This window comes from Lotus japonicus, chromosome 4, assembly GCF_012489685.1.
Source record: "Lotus japonicus ecotype B-129 chromosome 4, LjGifu_v1.2".
Classification (NCBI taxonomy): Eukaryota; Viridiplantae; Streptophyta; class Magnoliopsida; order Fabales; family Fabaceae; genus Lotus; species Lotus japonicus.
Window position 1 is genome coordinate 82,858,207 of NC_080044.1, and position 19,147 is coordinate 82,877,353.

General features: G+C 33.6%; 2 protein-coding genes and 1 pseudogene across 2 annotated transcripts; all 3 read left to right on the plus strand.

Annotated features, from left to right (window-relative positions):
* Positions 1-3,726, plus strand: LOC130711641 (DNA-directed RNA polymerases II and IV subunit 5A-like; annotated as a pseudogene).
* A 1,589-nt stretch (positions 3,727-5,315) lies between these two features.
* On the plus strand, positions 5,316-9,048 carry LOC130711642 (E3 ubiquitin protein ligase RIE1-like). The gene is made up of 5 exons (XM_057561344.1): positions 5,316-5,897; positions 7,094-7,213; positions 7,717-7,849; positions 7,937-8,095; positions 8,350-9,048. The coding sequence occupies exons 1-5, from the start codon at positions 5,437-5,439 to the stop codon at positions 8,509-8,511; spliced, it is 1,035 nt and encodes a 344-aa protein (XP_057417327.1). The 5' UTR covers positions 5,316-5,436; the 3' UTR covers positions 8,512-9,048.
* A 1,179-nt stretch (positions 9,049-10,227) lies between these two features.
* Positions 10,228-12,344, plus strand: LOC130711643 (40S ribosomal protein S2-3-like). The gene is made up of 2 exons (XM_057561345.1): positions 10,228-10,970; positions 11,994-12,344. The coding sequence occupies exons 1-2, from the start codon at positions 10,302-10,304 to the stop codon at positions 12,150-12,152; spliced, it is 828 nt and encodes a 275-aa protein (XP_057417328.1). The 5' UTR covers positions 10,228-10,301; the 3' UTR covers positions 12,153-12,344.
* The last annotated feature ends 6,803 nt before the right edge of the window (positions 12,345-19,147 follow it).

The window sequence follows — 19,147 nt, forward strand, 5'->3', positions numbered from 1 at the left end:
AGGGTTATGCTTAACGGCTCCAAGTTTGTGAGGAACGATAACGATGGCAAGGATAAGAATCCATCTGTTACGATGGTTCCCAATGTCCATGGGGCTGTGAGGGAGCAGGTGAAACTGCTGCATTCTAAGATGAAACTATGTTTTGAGTGTTTCATTGGATAGTGTCATAGTGTATCTATTCTATGATCCGATGCATTTGGACATTGCTATGAGGGTTAAAAGCACCATGGTTGTCAATCAGTTTGGAATAGTTACATTATTAGCACTGGCATGTTGACATTTTGTGATTGGATAATCAAAAGTCTGCACACATTAACAATTTCAAACGAATAGTTAACTTGCATCTTAACAGGCAGAGGCTGATCAAACAAACATCCGCGATGTTGTTTTATTACATAGTGGACATCTAATAATAGAATAATGAATAAGATATTTTGTATGACCTGAATTGCTCTGGGTTGGCCTGTAATAAGAGTTTGGTGTATTCTTAGAAAAAAAGGAAACACATAGGCAATATTACTTTTAATCAATATATAATCCGATTCTTACATCTTCGTCATCTTGTAATGTAAAACTGTTATTCATATATTTACTTCTAGTTGTATGGAATTTAATGGTGTTGTCCGTAGATGATGGGATTATTTTATGTTAATTCATTCCTGTCACTGGATGGAATGTATTTGCTGCTAGTCTTACCTCGAGTATCTCTGTAAATATCAGGGTACTCGTGATTTTGCTAAAGAACAAATGACAATTAGAAAGGAAGCATTTTCTAAAATAGAAAAAGTTTATGAGAGGCATGGTGCCACAGCCTGGATACTCCTGTTTTTGAATTGCAAGATACCCTCAAAGGAAAATATGGAGAAGACTCGAAGTTGATTTATGATCTTGCTGACCAGGTACATATGTTTTTTGCTTTTTCATTTCTTGACTAGTTGTGTTGATGTAATGATAAAACTTTTTTCTATTATCTGGGTAAGGAAATAAAATTCAACTTACAACATTCAAAATTCTGAAGAAATGAATATTTTCTCTCTTGAATTTTTCCCGTGGATATTTGTGATCATTTTCCTGAATTCCGACATTTTTTAAGACATACTACTACTGTTAAGGTTCTCAGCCAGATCCCCCCCCCCCCCCCCCCCCCCAAAGTTCAAAACCCATATAGTTGAATTTTATTTCATGCTAACTTGTTAACTTATTTGATAGGGCGGAGAACTCTGTTCTTTGAGGTATGACTTGACGGTTCCACTAGCTAGGTATGTGACTATGAATGGTCTGACATCTTTCAAAAGGTACCAAATAGGTAAGGTTTATAGAAGGGACAATCCATCTAAGGGAAGATACCGTGAATTTTATCAATTTGACTTTGATATTGTTGGTTCATCTGAAAAAATGGATTCAGACTTTGAGGTCATTAAAACGTTGACTGAGCTGCTTGATGAGCTGGACATTGGGGATTATGAGGTAAAATTTATAACATTAATTCTTTGAAGGTATTAGTTTTCTGAAATTGTAGAACTGTATTGTGATTTGATAATTTGATATTGGCATCAATGGTAATTTTTCATGTTCTGTAAGTAGTTACTTCTGTAAGTGGTTATCAACGTAACACATTATCCATACTTACTCCACATGATACCGTCTATATCTATTAGTAGACTGGGCTTATCTATTTGGACCAGGATTAGTACATATGTTGGACTTAAAGGTTTCATTGAACGGCATCATTGTCAGCAGCAGGTATTTGTAGTGTGTTGTTATTTGACCACGTGTTAACTGACAGGGTGGTGTTTGCAATGCTCTAACTATATTTGAATGATGAATCAACCCCAATCTTGTTTGCATTGCAATTTGCAGTACAGGAGGCTGCTCAATAATTCATTTATCACCAACCTTGTCTGGTTTGTGAAGGATGACACTCAATATTGATGAGAAAATCTCAAGCCTTTACAGAATCAGAAAGACCGTGTTCCAAATGCTCAGGGACAGGGGTTACCTCGTTGATGACTTGGAAATCAACATGTCCAAACTCGACTTCAAGAACAAGTTTGGTGGTCAACACATGAAGAGCGAAGACCTTGTTATAAAAAAACCCAAGAAGGATAGTTCTTCTGATCAGGTACCTCTCTCAAATCCATATATATATAGTACAAATGATGGAACATTGTAAATGAGTCCTACTTATATACCAACTTGTTCGTTTGTTATGTGAATGAATGCATGAGTGTGCCTGAGCCTGACTCTTATTCCACGCAGATTTATGCTTTTTTCGTTGATGAACCTAAGGTTGGCGTCAAGATCATAAAGAATTACATCGATAAAATGCATGAAGATGGTGTTTTCAAGGTTATTTTGGTTGTTCAGCAGAAATTGTCACACTATGCCATCAAAGCCATCAGTGATCTCTCTTCAAAATTTCAATTGGAGGTTTTTGAGGTGATTTCTTTCATTCCTCTGTTATTATCTTCTTGGGAGGGAGGGACCAACTAATTTTCTCATGCAATATTTGCTCGGACTCGTTCTCTTCGACATAACTTTAGCTTATTTTTCTGTCTTGTTTTCTTTCAATTTTGTTGGTTCTTTCATGGATTCTGAATTGCATTGGTGTTCTTAGTGGTTCAATGCCTCTTGCTAAAGATAGAGCTTGCACGTATGAGTTTGAACTTTGAACTATTTGCAGTCAATGAAATACATGATGCAATAATGAGTACAATTCTGCTTTGTGTGATTTAGTTTTCTAGACTTAGATGCAAGTGCAGTTCATGATTGAGGGAGCCACTTCAAATTATCCACATTCTTTATTCTAATCTTTATGTTGTAAAGCTTTCATCAAGAGAAACATGTGAGGAAATTATGCTATTAAGATTATTTTCGTTCGATTTTACTTTTCAATGGTTAAGATTCCCACCTACCCGGTTTCCATTTGTATTTAGTTGGTTACATTACACTCGCAACAACTCCTGTTAGACATGTATTTACAGTTTTTAAGAACAACCTTTGATACAGGAAGCAGAATTGCTGGTCAACATAAAAGAGCATAAACTTGTACCTGAACATAAAGTGCTGACCGATGCAGAAAAGAAAACTTTGCTTGAGAAATATACTGTGAAAGAAAATCAGGTCAGCATGTTAAATTTTGAATTTTATGTTACCCTATGCTGTTTGTAACTTGGAATGCATCATATCAATTTTAAACTAGCTTATTGGAGTGAAATGTACCCTGACATGTTGTTCTTATTTCGCGTGTTTTTGGATGCGAGTTGAGTGCAATGTGTAAGTCCTTTCATCCTAATCCAAATGAAAAGTTCTGTAGTTCCGTTCACTTTTGTCTTGAAATAAGTGTTGGCGGTTCGTTTGCACTGATCCAAACATAGCTGATAAGCTGAATGATTTGTATCTTGTATGCTTATTTCAAATTTAGTGAAGTTGTACTAATTTATGTAGATACTGACATGGTACTTTATGGGATGTGTCTCAGCTACCTAGAATGCAGGTGACTGATCCTGTTGCAAAATATTATGGACTTAAGCGTGGACAAATCGTGAAGATAACTCGGCGACTGCAGGCAAATATGTCACCTACCGATCTGTTAATTGACAACTTCCTTGAATATACTGACTTTACTATGCTATTTCATTCTGTTATCCAGGAGTAAGGCAAAGCCTTTTTGAATAGGGTGACCTCTTTCTGTTTATACTTTATAATAGATAAATATTTGTGTTACTTTTGGAGCTTTGGAATCTAAAGTGAGCATGATCTTATCATATAAAAATGTGTTGAAAGGCATTTTCTCTAGTTTGATCTAATCATATGATAGTCTGATCTTATCTCTCACAATGGCTAAACTCATTTCCAGTTCCCGATTTGAATCACCATTTTCTGGTATTTGTTTTAGTTTTTTTAATGGTAAGATATCGTTTGAAAGTTTCGTTAACAAAAAGTGTCAGGATGTTTGTTTTTTGTTTTCATATTTCCTAACAGATATCTAAACAAGCTCTTAGCTGTTTTAAAATTTGAGTTTTTATTATAATAACTAAACATGTTATTCCCTACTATATTTCTCTTCTAATCACTTTCTTTCTCTAATCTGTTTTGCCAAATTTGCTGGCCTTTTCATAAATGTGAGTGTGAAGCAAGGGTCCACAAAAGGACCTTATGTAATGGCGGTGTCTTTGGCATCCACCGCTCACAAAAAAAAAGTGTATGCTTGATCCTTCAAAAAATGAATTAAATATTGGACAGCTTGGGCACAAGAATGGCAAGGAATTAAACCTATGAAATTGTAAATTTGTTTTTGTACCTTTTCTATGATTTGCATTTGTTTTTGGGTTGGCACTATAGAATGGGTATTTTGAGGTACGTTTTTTAGAAGAATTTGTTGGATTCAATGAATTAGCGTGATTCTCCTTTAGTAAAGTTTCGTGAGTCTTATGATAGAAAAAAATTCTCGTTAAAAGGATTTAATTGTGCCGTGATATGAATGTTTTAAGCTTGAATATAATTGTCTCCTGTGATGAATGACTAGCGCTGGACAAAAAAATATCATCAAACTTGAGCAAATGTTGCTTAATAAATTAATAAATAAGTTCCTGCTGAAATTTTCTCTGTGATTTTATAAGTGTGTTTTGTTTCTCGTCGTGAAACCAAAATTAATTTTGGAGAATTGATCTCTGTCAAAAAACCAGTTCTACTAGAAGGTAGCAAAAATTGTTTCTGCTCTAAATATATTGCATGTTTATAAACTACCTAGTTTCTCTCATAAAATAAGGCGAAATCCTAACAGTTATGAATATGAAAACTCTAAAAGACAAATGTTAGGTTGTGATTTGTGTTCAAATTATTTGTGCGCAAATATCCTACGAGGATTTCAGTCAATAATAGATTCAATTGGCTGAAAGAAGCACTATTGTGTTTTGTCCGTGAATCTTTCGTGTAAAATAACACAACCCTTAAAAAAGTATAGAATGTGAAATAAGCATAAAATAGAAACTCCTTATAGCTTATTATAACTTAAAGGAAATCGAATCAAATTATCATTATTCTAATGAAAACCTAAACACACTTATAATCAATTATGATATTTTTTTTCTAGTGCTAACCGAGATATCCTACAACTGATCAATGTGAGATTAATCAATCAATCACTCACAACGCACTAAGCTATAGAACTTAGAAGGATGACCGGTGAGTCAATTCTATTCGCAAAAGTTAAAGAATCGAACCTCTAATCACTTATTTAAGGGACGTAGTGTTAAACCATTCTACCAGTGTTATTCCTCTGTGTGGGTCACCTCCATAAATTTGTGCACTTGAATTTAATCTTTTCAACGACCAATTCACGTTTCAACTGTTGAACGTGATCATCTTCTTTGCTCTCGTGTTTCAACTATGTCTTCACAACCCTTCGCTTTCTCATTCTAAATCATTACTAATATGGCATCGCCTTACTCCGCCCCTCAGCCCCACGCGCCACTCCTCCGCCCCCGCCGCGATGGCTCCCGACCTCCCATCCTCGCGCTCCTCCTCGGCCGCCGCGGCCCTTCCGTGCTGGTCCGCGAGACAGCAGCGCGTGAGCTGGAGGAGCGGCGTGCCGACTGGGGCTACTCGAAGCCGGTGGTGGCCCTTGACATGGCGTGGAACATGGCCTTTGTGGTGGTCTCCGTGGTGATGCTCGGTTTCACCCTCCAGGAGAATCCTAACACGCCGATCCGGTTGTGGATCTGCGGTTACGCGGTTCAGTGCCTGGTTCACCTCGTGCTGGTGTGGCTCGAGTACAGGAGGAGGAACCGGAGGGGACACGGCATGGAATCTGGTAACAACCTTGACGATGACGTTGACGACAGTGAGGATGATGATGTTGGGGTTGGAAGCTCTGGGAATTCCTCTAGCTATGGGTGCGTCCGTTGAATTTTGTTTCTCTCAGCTGAATTTTGATAATTGACTATTCAATTTTGATATTATTCCACTGTCTTCTTTCACCGAGGTAGGTAACATAAGTTGATCAGAACAACAATTACAGTGAACTTTCGTCTTTCTGCTAACATGTTTTGGATAGTGAAGCTAGACATGCTTTGGATAGTGAAACTAGACATGCTTTAAGTCCTGCTTTTAAGCTTCAATTCTCTAAGTTTAAGGCTTTGATAATGTGGTTTTTGGTTGGTTTACTTTGAGCAATTATCCTAGGGGTGAATGCATTGAGTTGTTATTAGCTATTAAGTGTCATTTTTCTTATACTGAATGGTATATGTGTTTCATTAAGATTTTAGTGGACAGGATCCTCTACTGATTTTTGTCCCTAAAGGTTTACTTCTTTTTGTATTGTGAGGACTAAGTACATGTTTGGATTATCGTTGTCGGAATTGATTTTGATATAATTTATTATGGTAAAAGTGAGTTGGACCACTTGTTTTGATCCACGTTTGAATCACTATATATGCGGGTTGATCTTGAAGCTACACGACACACGTTGGAGATAAAAATGAGACGTGCCTAGGAGAGTTTGTGCATAGCTCATTATGAAACATACACGAAGTGTCTTGAAAGTGGAATTATTTATGTTTGAATACATTTATGAAAATAATGATATCCGTAGGATAATGTTGTGAAATCAAGTTGTAAAAGTTCACGATTGACGCCGTGTAAGCTATTCTCTTTAGCTTCTCCAGAGATTTGATTTTGGAACGAAAATCAGTTCCGAGATTATTCCCAAACATCCATGTATGTTTGGAAATCCTTCAACAATTGATTCTAAAGCTAGAATCAAATATGCGGAAAGTTTAATTTAGTAGCTTCTAGATTTCATAATTTACTATGAGGAAATAGAAAATGATCCATTCATGCATCCAAAAGAGATTTTGTCCAATGAGAATTAATTCTAAGATTCCCCAGTGAGGTACCTAACACACTCTGATTGGTGGACTATCCTTTCACCGTGGGTAAAGGAAACTACATGTTTGTTACTGTCTAAGTGCTAAAGCTTGTTAATCTACTATATGAGTTGTGTATAGTTCGGCTTATTGTTATATAATTCTCTGGATTGTATTAGGTAATTAAGTTTTGTATATACTGAATTTGATTACCTGCAACTCAGATTCGTAAAACGATGTGCATCATTCAATACCATGGTTTCATTGCTTTGGTGGATGGTGGGCTTTTACTGGGTAGTCTGTGGTGGTGATGTTCTTCTGCAAGATGCTCCACGTTTGTACTGGTAAGCCTTTATTGATAATGTCTGCATATTAACTTAGGGAAAAGTACCTTAAACTTTGAGTTTTCTGCAATTTGTTGCAATGAACATTGGAATGTTATGAGGTCCCCAATTGCTCTTCCAACCTTCCATTGGTATCAAATTTGCACTGTCTATTATGAAAACCACTCATCTCAATGCTTATTGTATCATGCTATATCTCAAGGAGTTATGGCCCATTTTCTTCTAATAAAAATGTCATAATCCATTCTACTATAGGGGAAATCAATTATATAGCTCTGATGTTTTGTCAAAGTAGACATGGGAGTTTAAATGTTAAATAAGAACCGATGGAAATGCTAAATAGTCAATTCTATAAAATAAATATTTCATTACCAAGTACCAAGGATATTTTTTTTAATACTTCAACTTATTAGATTGTAGTATATTTATATTACTGAAAATGGATTGATTGAGTGGTGAAAATCTTAAGAAAGGTTATCACTTTTGTTTTTGATTTTGTACAGGTTGGCTGTTGTCTTTCTGGCATTTGATGTCTTCTTTGCCATCTTTTGTGTTGTTTTGGCATGCTTGATTGGCATTGCCCTCTGCTGTTGTTTGCCATGTATTATTGGTATTCTCTATGCTGTTGCTGGACAGGTATGAATTTATTTTATTCTGACTGAAAATTTTCTAATATTTGTGGACCTTCCAATTGTTCTCATTACCTATTTGGTGAGACTGTAGGAGGGTGCATCTGAATCAGATATCGGCGTACTTCCAAAATACAGATTTCAAATGTCAAGCAATGGGGAAACACCTAGTGAAGGAGGTGGATCAATGGTTCCCCTAGAAACCGGCATCGGTTTCCCGGCAAATGAACGAGCACTTTCACCCGAGGATGCGGTATGTTCTACAAAAACACATTTAATTTGTTTATGCCTTATGTGGTTATTCCCTTTTGCTCGATGGTACTTCAATATTTTCTATTTTTTGATCACTGCATATGACAATTTGTATAGTAGCTTCATATGTACTTCTGTGTGAGAATTTCTGGTTGTGCAGAATGGGAAAAATTCTAACTTCTACTTAGGGATACTAAATCTTGAAAGATTTGTTAAAAATAAATCAAATTTCTTTTTTTCCTGTTTTCTTTTCAGGAGTGCTGTATATGCATCTCTTCTTATGAGGATGGAGCAGAACTTCATTCTCTTCCATGTAACCATCATTTCCATTCTACATGCATAGTGAAGTGGTTAAAGATGAATGCAACTTGTCCTCTTTGCAAGTACAATATTCTTAAGGGAAATGAACAGGTTTAATGGAACAGTAAAGAAGATCCAAGATATTATATCATATCAAGCCTACTTTAATTATGTGACAGAGCAGGCGTTTCAACTGCTGATGTGTATTTGTAGATAATATCAACTCATATAACAATAGAGCTTTCCCAATCTGCTCGGTGCAGCTGTTATTGTTGGCTTAAGTGCTCGTGTGGAGTAAAGCATGTTTGGATCATTTTCTCTTTTATCAGAATTAATTATGGAACCCAGAACTACTCACACAAGCCTTTTCCGGTAATTAATTCTGGCTCCAGAATCGATTATAGTAGGGGTTCCAAACATGCACAGAAGGCCGAGGGAAGAAGGAAAGCTTGTTATAGAGATCTAGTATTTATTTTGATTTTGAGTGAGTTTTCCTCTCACTCTTATTTTGTCCTTTATTGGTCATTTGAAAGCTGTCCAACTTCTATGTCTCGAATTTGTTCATATGGGAGAAAACAATGGAAAATCTGGCACTCCAACTATCTGCTTATTTCATGTTGTATTTTATGGATTCTTCATCGGTTTTGGTAGAAACACAGATTTGCGCTTTATGTTTGCTTGTTGATGGAAGTTCTATAATGTTGCTTCTCAAACCTTGAATTTTGGAGAACTCTCCGGTCACAAACGATTGATCAATTGTCATAGTTTTTTCGGGTCTCCTACCAAAGTGTTCTTTGAGAGAATGAGGCTATGTTTCCAATTAAGCCACACTTTGCGTTGGTAGTTTTAGCATGTTGACATAAGACTTGCTGAAAAATTCAACCGATAGTTAGTATAGCCAACCTACATCAAAAGTAAAATATTTACATTTCTTTTACCCATTTTATTTTTTTTAAGAGTCATGTCACGTTACTTTTAGAGGATTGTTTGAATCACCCATGTGAGTGACTTTACCTAAGACTAAATTTCAAAAAAAAAAAAACTTTACCTAAGACTAATGGACTAATGAGGTTCAGGATGAGTGGATTAAGAATTTTATAAATTAGATTTATTATTTAAAAAATCATTTCATTGCATCATTATACTTGAGTAAAGTTATCCACATGAGTGATTTATACAACCCCAGCTTTTAGACTTGTATATTTGTCGGCCATATTAAAGATTAAAAAATTTCCTTGGTATTCATCTAAAAGTGAAGAGATTTCATACCTTTTGTCTTAGTTTGTCGTGCTTTCTTCAATAATAATTTTTTATAATTGTAATCTAGTCATTTGCAATGTGTATCGAAGAATGGACCGCCCTTAAGGGATTTTACATTCCAGATAATGGATTGAAGGATTCAAAACCGCACATTTCAAATGTGTACCAAAGCAACACCCTAAAGATTAATGTGGTTGATAGAAATTATGTCCAGGATCTTTACTCATATGTGTTTTTTGGTGTGTTAAATACTTAAATTACTCTCGTAATTCCAGCACGGGTGTAGTAAATGACAAAAAAAATCCATAAGAGTGCGACTCCTAGGAATCAATCTATCAATCTGACAATTCATCCAATAACTTTTTACCGCGACTTGAACTATTGGGTTACTCATATGTGTATTAGATACAAGGATTATTATAGAAGATTTTGCTATAGTTGACCAATAAATAATTATTTGAAATTGGACCAGTCCATATCATACGAGCCCATTCCCAGTTTGGGCCACGGGCTTCGTTCTCTAATTCTCCGAAGCAAACCCTAACCCCTTAGATATAAATACCACCCCAAACCCTACTTCGATATCCCATTTCTCTCAGGAGCAGCAGTTCAGTGAATTCTCGCCGTTCCCTCACAACAAAACCAAAATGGCTGAACGTGGTGGCGGAGATCGTGGTGGATTCGGCCGTGGCTTCGGCGGTCGTGGCGACAGAGGCCGTGGAGACAGAGGCCGTGGCGGACGCCGCAGGACTGGTGGCAGGCGCGACGAGGAGGAGAAGTGGGTCCCCGTGACCAAGCTCGGTCGTCTTGTGAGAGACGGCAAAATCCGAAGCCTGGAGCAGATCTACCTCCACTCCCTCCCAATCAAGGAGCACCAGATCATCGACATGTTGGTTGGACCCACTCTCAAGGACGAGGTCATGAAGATCATGCCGGTCCAGAAGCAGACCCGTGCCGGTCAGCGAACCAGGTTCAAGGCCTTCGTCGTCGTCGGCGACAACAATGGTCACGTCGGGCTCGGCGTGAAGTGCAGCAAGGAAGTTGCTACCGCCATTCGCGGTGGGATTATCCTTGCTAAGCTCTCTGTTATCCCCGTCAGGAGGGGATACTGGGGTAACAAGATCGGAAAGCCCCACACCGTTCCCTGCAAGGTTACCGGAAAGTGTGGTTCCGTCACTGTCCGCATGGTCCCTGCACCTCGTGGTTCTGGAATCGTTGCTGCTAGGGTTCCCAAGAAGGTCTTGCAGTTCGCTGGGATTGATGATGTTTTCACTTCCTCCAGGGGTTCCACCAAAACCCTTGGAAATTTCGTCAAGGTAAACGGGTTTTTTCTTCTTCTTTTTTCTTTTAATTTAATTTCTCAGATTGATTTTATGCCTTTAATTAGGAATACTCAATTGTAACAATTTTCATGTTTTTGTCACTTGTATGATTTATTTTCTGATTGCTTTGCAAATATTTGATGTTTCATAAGCTTTGGATAGAATGCACCCTGTTATTTTCTCTGTTGTGATGTTTTTATTTACTGTTGGGTTGTTTAATCATCTATTTGATTGAACTAGTCACTGAATCATGCACTGTTTTATGTTTTACCTTTAGTAACATAGCAATGTAAGATCATTTTCTTGTGTAGTTAATTGAATTTGTTATTATGCTACCATTGTACATGCATCATTTTGTTTCTACCTTTAGTTACTTGACAATGCAAGGTGATTTTCATTTGTATGTTGTTGAATTTGAGTATTATGCAACAATCATTCATGCATCATTTTGTGTTCTAACTTTAGTTACATGGCAATGCATGGTGATTATTTTCTTCTGATGTCAGTTTGCTGAATTTGAGTTATTATGCTGCTATTACACATGAACCATAGTGTGTTTTTTCCTTTAGTTACTTGAATATGCAAGGTGAATTTCCTCTGATGTAAGTTGTTGAATTTGAGTATTATGATGTATTATTCATGCTTCATTTTGTGTTCGACCTTTTGTTACATGGTAATTGTAGGTGATTATTTTCTTCTGATGTCATTTGCTGTATTTGAGTTATTATGCTACTATTACACATGCACCATATTGGGTTCTACCTTTAGTTATATGGCATTGCAAGATGAGTTATCATTGTACCATTCTCATTGGTACTTATGCTTGATAGTCACACATTGTTTTATGTTCCACCTTGATTTATTTGGCAATGGAATGTGATTTTCCTCTAATGTAACTATTAAACCTTTGTCCTAGTACTATTGTTACTTCTGTATGCTGGATAGAAATGGATCAGGTATTTTGTTACTGATTTTTATGATTTGTCTATGTCCATAATAATGCCTTGTTTTTTACAGGCTACTTTTGATTGTCTGCTGAAGACCTATGGTTTTCTGACACCTGAATTCTGGAAGGAGACTCGTTTCACCAAATCTCCATTCCAAGAGTATACCGATCTTTTGGCTAAGCCAACAGCAAAGGCCCTTATCCTTGAGGAGGAAAGGGTGGAGGCTTGAGTTTGCTTGCAGTTTTGGTGTCATGGGGTGATCATGTTTTAAACACCTAGGAACTAGTAATTATATTTTTGATGCTTGTGTTGTTTCCTGCCAGATTGAGGAACATTCTATTATCTTCGTACTTTTTTGTTTTTCAAGTTCTCAGTTTATTGGATATTTCCTCAGTTTAAATACCATAAATTTTCTTCCTTATTTTCGGTTGGGTCAGGTTGCATTATTCATAGAAAAAGTTTTCTTTCTTTATGATTTGATAAAATTAATCTAACATGAAATTTATTGACATTTTAAAATCCAATTATTTTTTTTTGTTGGATTTGGATTTAACTAAAGCATATCTGTTTTTCTGTGATGAAACTGTGACGTTCATGTCATGGGGATGCTATCCTTTAGGGAAAGAAACTATGATGTTTTCATTTAGAATTTTGGGATAATTATTTGATTATATATTCCTTGAGAAAGAACTATGATGTTTTCAATTAGAATTTTGGGTTAATTATTTGTTTTTCTTGATTGTTGTTTGTTCGTGTTTAGTGACGTTCATGACTACCCTATTATGAACATCAATATGCCAGAGAAATTTCTTTACCTATCCTTGGATCTAAATGAAAGAGCACCTACTGAAACTCATCCCATTAGTAGATAAGCTCAAAGAAGTTTTGATGAGTCTAACCCACATGGGACCAGAACATGGTTCACCAATAATAATGCGATACATTCCTCCTGGCTATGCCTTTGTGGAATCCGACTGCAAACATGTATGTATATTGGTTTGTTGAATTGAAGTTCACAATTCGCTATTCCAAATTGAACTTTTTCTATGGATTTGGTAAAGTACTTTTCAGTTTGAGTTTATCTTGTTTCAAACACACATTGTGTTGTTTGGCGAATACAATTTAGTGGCCCTTTCATTCTTTTGTGACGGTGCTTTCAATCGTGGAAGGCCCTACCATGTGATGAAGGCTGTGAGCATCTATCTCATTTGCTACGTATGAAGTTGCCTTTACGATACAAACTACAGGCTCTCAAGTTTGTAACAAAGCACCATTTTGAAGATCATTCTTGAATAGTAATTTTCCCTGTAGTATTGAGTTATGCAAAGCGTTGTTCAAGACCATTTATAATAAGATGATTAACAAATTACAATGTAAGATGTAAGCGCTAGCTAAAGTAGACACTTTCGCGACATAGTATTAAAGGTCGCCTTCATTTTTCCAAAGAGTTGTACTAGTCTGTTAATTCTTGAGTGTAATAGAGGATTTGTACTTATAGTTATTGCGTGATGAAGGGGTAGAATGACAGTATATTATAGAATATATTCGCAAATGGGCATATCAATCCTGTGAGAACATGTTCACTTCATTGTTAAGGCAAACATAATCCAAATTTGACAGTAAAGCGAGAAAGTGAAAATTTGAAGTTAGAAACTTCAAATTAGATCAAAGAAACTCATTTTGGAGGATATTAATCTCACTTTAGACTTTGGAGGATATTGACAGTTAAAACACCTTTTCACCCATAGAACCCGAGGAGATGTAGAAATTTGTTGATGATCATCATTACATTAACTGAACCTTCTTTCCAACATTGCATAAGAACTCTTTAACTCCCAGCCACCAACCTTAAGCAAAGAATATCAATAGAAAACCACCTAAAATAGGACGTAATTGCATAACTAGGTTTACTCTAACCTCATACAATAAATATTGTGATATTCATGCAAAATATAGAACTTTTCTATTCTTCCCGGTATCTCAGAAGTATAAATGGTCTTTTCTACTCATTGGTAAAAACCACTATTATCGCATCTACATCAAATACTATTAGCTAGTCTAATTATATTTTGTACCCTCAAATGCTAATATTAATTAGTCTAATTATCTTATCAACCCTGAAATGCTATTAATTAGTCTCTTGTTCATCCACGACACCTACCAGTGATTACCAATTCAAGAACAATGAAACAATCCCCTAATACCACAAAATGACATAAATTAAAACAATTCTCCGAGTCACCACGGCATTCAACTTTGAGAATGAAACAAAACATTCTACTCTAAATCCAGAAGCATCATCCACTTTGATGGGTTCATTCTTCATTAAATCCTACACATGCTAATGGTCTGTCCAAACACGTTTTACCAGCTAAGCTAAGCTTCTAATCAGATGGGGCCCATCCCATTGTCTATCCTGCGCCGACCCATGTTGCATGGAGTGCGCAGTACGCTACCTGTTTACACTAGATATAATACCCGTGCGTTGCACGGGTTTACTTACAATGTTCTTATACAATAGATATAACATGTTGTACTGGTTTATTTACAACATTCTTAACATTGTATAAAACGACTATCCCTCAATTAATACATAAATATTAAAATATCTTTATTATAAAATAAAAAATAATAACTGTGTTTAGAACCAAGAAAATTACAATTCAGATTATCAAAAAAGAGTTAAAATTTTTGTTATTTATTCATGTATTTTAATACAGGATCCTTTTACTTCTTAATGTACTTCATGAATTTTTTTACGTTAATTAAATAAAAAATGGTGACTAATATATTTTTCATTTTTTTTTAAGTAAAAATATTTTTAAATCATTATATTAACTCATATTAAACTTCCTACCACAAACAAATAATTTTTAACTGTTTTTTTTTTGCTTACATGTATCCTCCTAATTCAGAGGAATCCTCCTTTATAGACAATCCTGCTCGAGCCAAGAATTTTCACATATTGGTGGAGTTAACTCTTTCAGCGAAGTTTAAACATCAGTGTAATTTTTTTTTATCAGAGTGTTTGTTTCATTCTTTTTTGTTTCACACTTTTTTAAAGAACTAAAGTGTTATGTTATGTTCTACCTTATACAACAAACATAGGAGATGAGGGATGATTTAATGTAGAGGAGTGCAAAAAACTCAAGTCTCATTTACATATATACTAGAAATTAAACCCGTGCGTTGCACGGGTTCGTTTTTTATTTTATTTTTTAATTGTAATATTTAAATTTGCAGAAAGGTAATAAAGTTATTAGTTAGAAGAAGATTTAGAATATATGTATAATTAAATATAATTGAGTTATGATATTCTCACACTTTCTTTCTCTAATAAGGGAAAAAAGGATTAAACAGGTAGATTTCTTTTTTTTTTTGCTTCATCGGAAGAAAAAATAGGTAGATTTCTATTGAGATTGAAATGAGAGTAGTTTTTTTTTTATATAAAAGAAATTTAATTACTTAATTAGATTAGTATTGAAATGAACGTGGTAGTCTACTATTTTTTTTTCTTATATTGATTTAGTCATTGCAGTGATGTTATCAGTTGTGCTAATTTTTTTTATCAAGATTGATGTGGTTGTTTACCATTGCTGGTGGCATAGAAGTTCTTTTAAAATCACTTCCACGAACATAAAAAATAGATTCTATCTAACTGCAGGATGGACGTCATTTGTTCCCTTTGAATGATTAAGTTGCTATTTTTTTCTTCATAATATGACAATATTGAGGAGTGAAAGATTCCTATTTCTTATCAAGAATATAGTGAGTACTACATTTTACACTTATCTTTCTAGTGCAGTATATAAATTTATGTGGCTCACACTTTGTTACTGATTTGTGTCATATAAATATAGAAATGATGATATATTTGTATGATTTCAATTGAATGAGAAGAATTGTTTAGTAAATTACCATATATGTGAAACTCACAGTTTTATTTTTCAATCATCTGCAACGGGGATATATCACTAAGTAATGTGTGTTTCTTGTTGTTGTTGATGATCTTTCTCCTGCAATAAAGAAATAAGAATGAGTAATTTAAAAAAGCAATTTTGAAATTAACTAAAATAATTAAAAATGACATACTTGTTGAAGTAGTTAGAGACAATTGTCTTTTTTTTCTCACCAGCAGCTGAAGTCTAAGAAATATGAATAATTTGAGTTTGTGAGTGATTTCACTGGTTTGTTTATATAGAGATATAATAGATGCATGGTTCAATATACTACATTTCATTTTTTATTTATTTAATGTAGATAGTTGAATAGTCTCCTGACATTAACAATTTTATTAAGGTTTTGACACTGGTATTGCCATCATGCCACTATTTTTAATTTAATGTTAGTTTTTCTTCGGAGTTACTATGTTAACGAAATCTAAGAGTTTGTGAGTTTAAGAAAAATAGACATATATTCCTGCAGAAAATTGGACTGCAAACTAAGACCATTGCATATCAAGATTAATTTTGGCGGAAGTATGCTTTATTGTTAATAGTTTTTTTTCTTGGACTAAATTGATATTAGTTTAAAATTAACATTAAATTTGATTTTAATTTAAGGTACTGTGCTTAACAGAGGCTCTGATCTGTGGTGGCACTCTGAATCTGTTCTCTGACCTTCCTCTGTCCATCTTTGCAGCCTTGTTTTTTCTCTGATTTTGGTGCTGAGGCTAGCTTGCGGGTGTAGCGGATGTGGTGCCTTTGCTGTTTGGCTTCTTGGTTGTTTTCTTGCTTTTTTTGTCCTTTTCTACTGGTGTTTCCCGTGGGCCTTTGTTGTCTTGCGTTGCTGCCTTGTTTTTCCTTCTCTTTTATTTTCTTTTTCCTCTAGTCTGTTGCTGATGTTTTGTTAATTTCCTTTGTGTTTGTATTTCTGTTGTATTTGCTAGTACTCTTTTATCTTACTTGGGAGAGTTTGTTCCCAAGGCTCTTTTTTATTAATCCATGATATTTGTTTCTCAAAAAAAAAAAGGTACTGTGTTAAAACCATTTGCAGATATAACTTTGTGGTCTGTTACACTTTTGGCATGGATGTTACTCTTTTGCTTATACATTTGATATTTATTAAGTTTAAAACTAAAATCATTAGTGCACAAGTTTCCACTACCCGTTCATTCACTCACTAAGCTATCTCATTAAAACACCAGTTTTTTTACTAATGTATGTAGGTTCTCATGTGTATTTGTACTTAATACTTAGCTCAAGTGAGCTTTACTAATATATATATAGATAGATAGATATTTTTTTTTGGAAAAACCAAATATATATATATATATACATATATATATATAAATAATTACTTTGGGAAATAAGAGCCCCAAGTATAATATAGATAGATGTATATTGATAGAATTTTTTTTATTTTAAAAGTATTTTATCTAAATTATTTATTAATAAATATTATTTTATTTTTTATTTTAATTTTTTAAATTTGTCAAATGCAAAGCTCAAGTCAATTTTAAGTCTATGAATGTTGTTATTTAATATAAGTAGTTGAATAGGTTTTTATAATACAATTTTTTTCAGTTTTTAGTTTATTAAATATTTTATTTTTTAATGTATTTAATATAAAGGTATGTGAGCTTTTATGGTTTAATACACATGTGTATTTGTACTTAATACTTAGCTCAAGTGAGCTTTACTAATATATATAGATATATATTTTTTTTGGAAAAACCAAATATATATATATATATATATATAAATAATTACTTTGGGAAATAAGAGCCCCAAGTACAATATAGATAGATATATATTGATAGAATTTTTTTTATTTTAAAGTATTTTATCTAAATTATTTATTAATAAATATTATTTTGTTTTTTATTTTGATTTTTTAAATTTGTCAAATGCAAAGCTCAAGTCAATTTTAAGTCTATGAATGTTGTTATATGCAAAGCTCAAGTCAATTTTAAGTCTATGAATGTTGTTATTTAATATAAGTAGTTGAATAGGTTTTTATAATACAATTTTTTTCAGTTTTTAGTTTATTAAATATTTTATTTTTTAATGTATTTAATATAAAGGTATGTGAGCTTTTATGGTTTAATACATATTTGTATTTGTACTTAATACTTAGCTCAAGTGAGCTTTACTAATATACTAGATATTATACCCGTGCGTTGCACGGGTTTGTTTACAACATTTTTAACATTAAATAACAATGATTATAATTTAAATTATTACATAAATATTAAAATAGTTTTTATTTTAAAATAAACAATAATAATTGTGTTCAACAATTCAATAATTTCAAAAAATTTACTAATTAATATTTAATAATATCATTTTAAAAATTTAATTATTTACTTATTTAATAATGTGAGAATAATACAGTCCATTTGAAAAAAAACTAAGCAATAAGTTTTTAATCCCATCAAAAAAATTGTTGTACCATTTTTGTGTACTTTTTACCGAGAAAGTCATTTTTTGGGAAGGGCAATCACAATTTCCCAAACAGGTTTACACATGTTAAAATTGAGAAAAATAAAGCAATTTCATCTTTTTCAACTATAATAAGATATAGATTAAATAGATTAAGTATTATGTAGTAAATTTATATTTATTCAACTTTGGTCACAACGTTTTTCTCTATTAACCTTGCTCAAAATCAATTTTACTAATATTTTTTTGAAAGATAAAAATATATATTAATATAATATCAAAAGGCTTGAGAGCAAAACTCTCTTAAGCAGGCTATACAAACCAACCAACGCTGGCGGCAATAAAAGACCGCGAACATCGCAAAAAGGAAAGACCGTAAATTATATTGAGATTGTTTCTTCAAATAAAATACACATACGTTATAGTTAATAGTAAATACCATATAGCATCATTTTTTAATTTAAACAATTTTATCTAAATTATTTATTGATAACATTATTTTGTCATTAATCAAGTTTAATTTTAGTTATTTTTCCCTAATGCAAAATTCAAGTAAATTTTTATGCTTATGAATATTATTATTCAATTTAGGTAGTTGAATATATTATTACAAAGAAATTTGCTATTGCTTCCTTCATTTTACTACAAAGGTAGAAAGATTTTACTGCTTAATGTATTAATTAATTTTTTTATGATAATTAAATTAAAAAATAAATGACTATGACTAATATGTTTTTTTTAAATTAATCTAATTAAATCATGATATTAACTCGTATTAACCTTCCTATCGAATAAAAGTGTAGTTTTTTTATTAGAGTGTCTTGTTTCATTTTTTCATTCT

Bases quoted from the DNA above. Each gene is read 5' to 3' on its own strand.
- LOC130711643 (XM_057561345.1), top strand. From the start codon at position 10,302: ATGGCTGAACGTGGTGGCGGAGATCGTGGTGGATTCGGCCGTGGCTTC. The intron at 10,971-11,993 runs GTAAACGGGTTT...TGTTTTTTACAG, and splicing joins CCCTTGGAAATTTCGTCAAG to GCTACTTTTGATTGTCTGCT.
- LOC130711642 (XM_057561344.1), top strand. From the start codon at position 5,437: ATGGCATCGCCTTACTCCGCCCCTCAGCCCCACGCGCCACTCCTCCGC. The intron at 5,898-7,093 runs GTGCGTCCGTTG...CCTGCAACTCAG, and splicing joins GGGAATTCCTCTAGCTATGG to ATTCGTAAAACGATGTGCAT. The intron at 7,214-7,716 runs GTAAGCCTTTAT...GATTTTGTACAG, and splicing joins GATGCTCCACGTTTGTACTG to GTTGGCTGTTGTCTTTCTGG.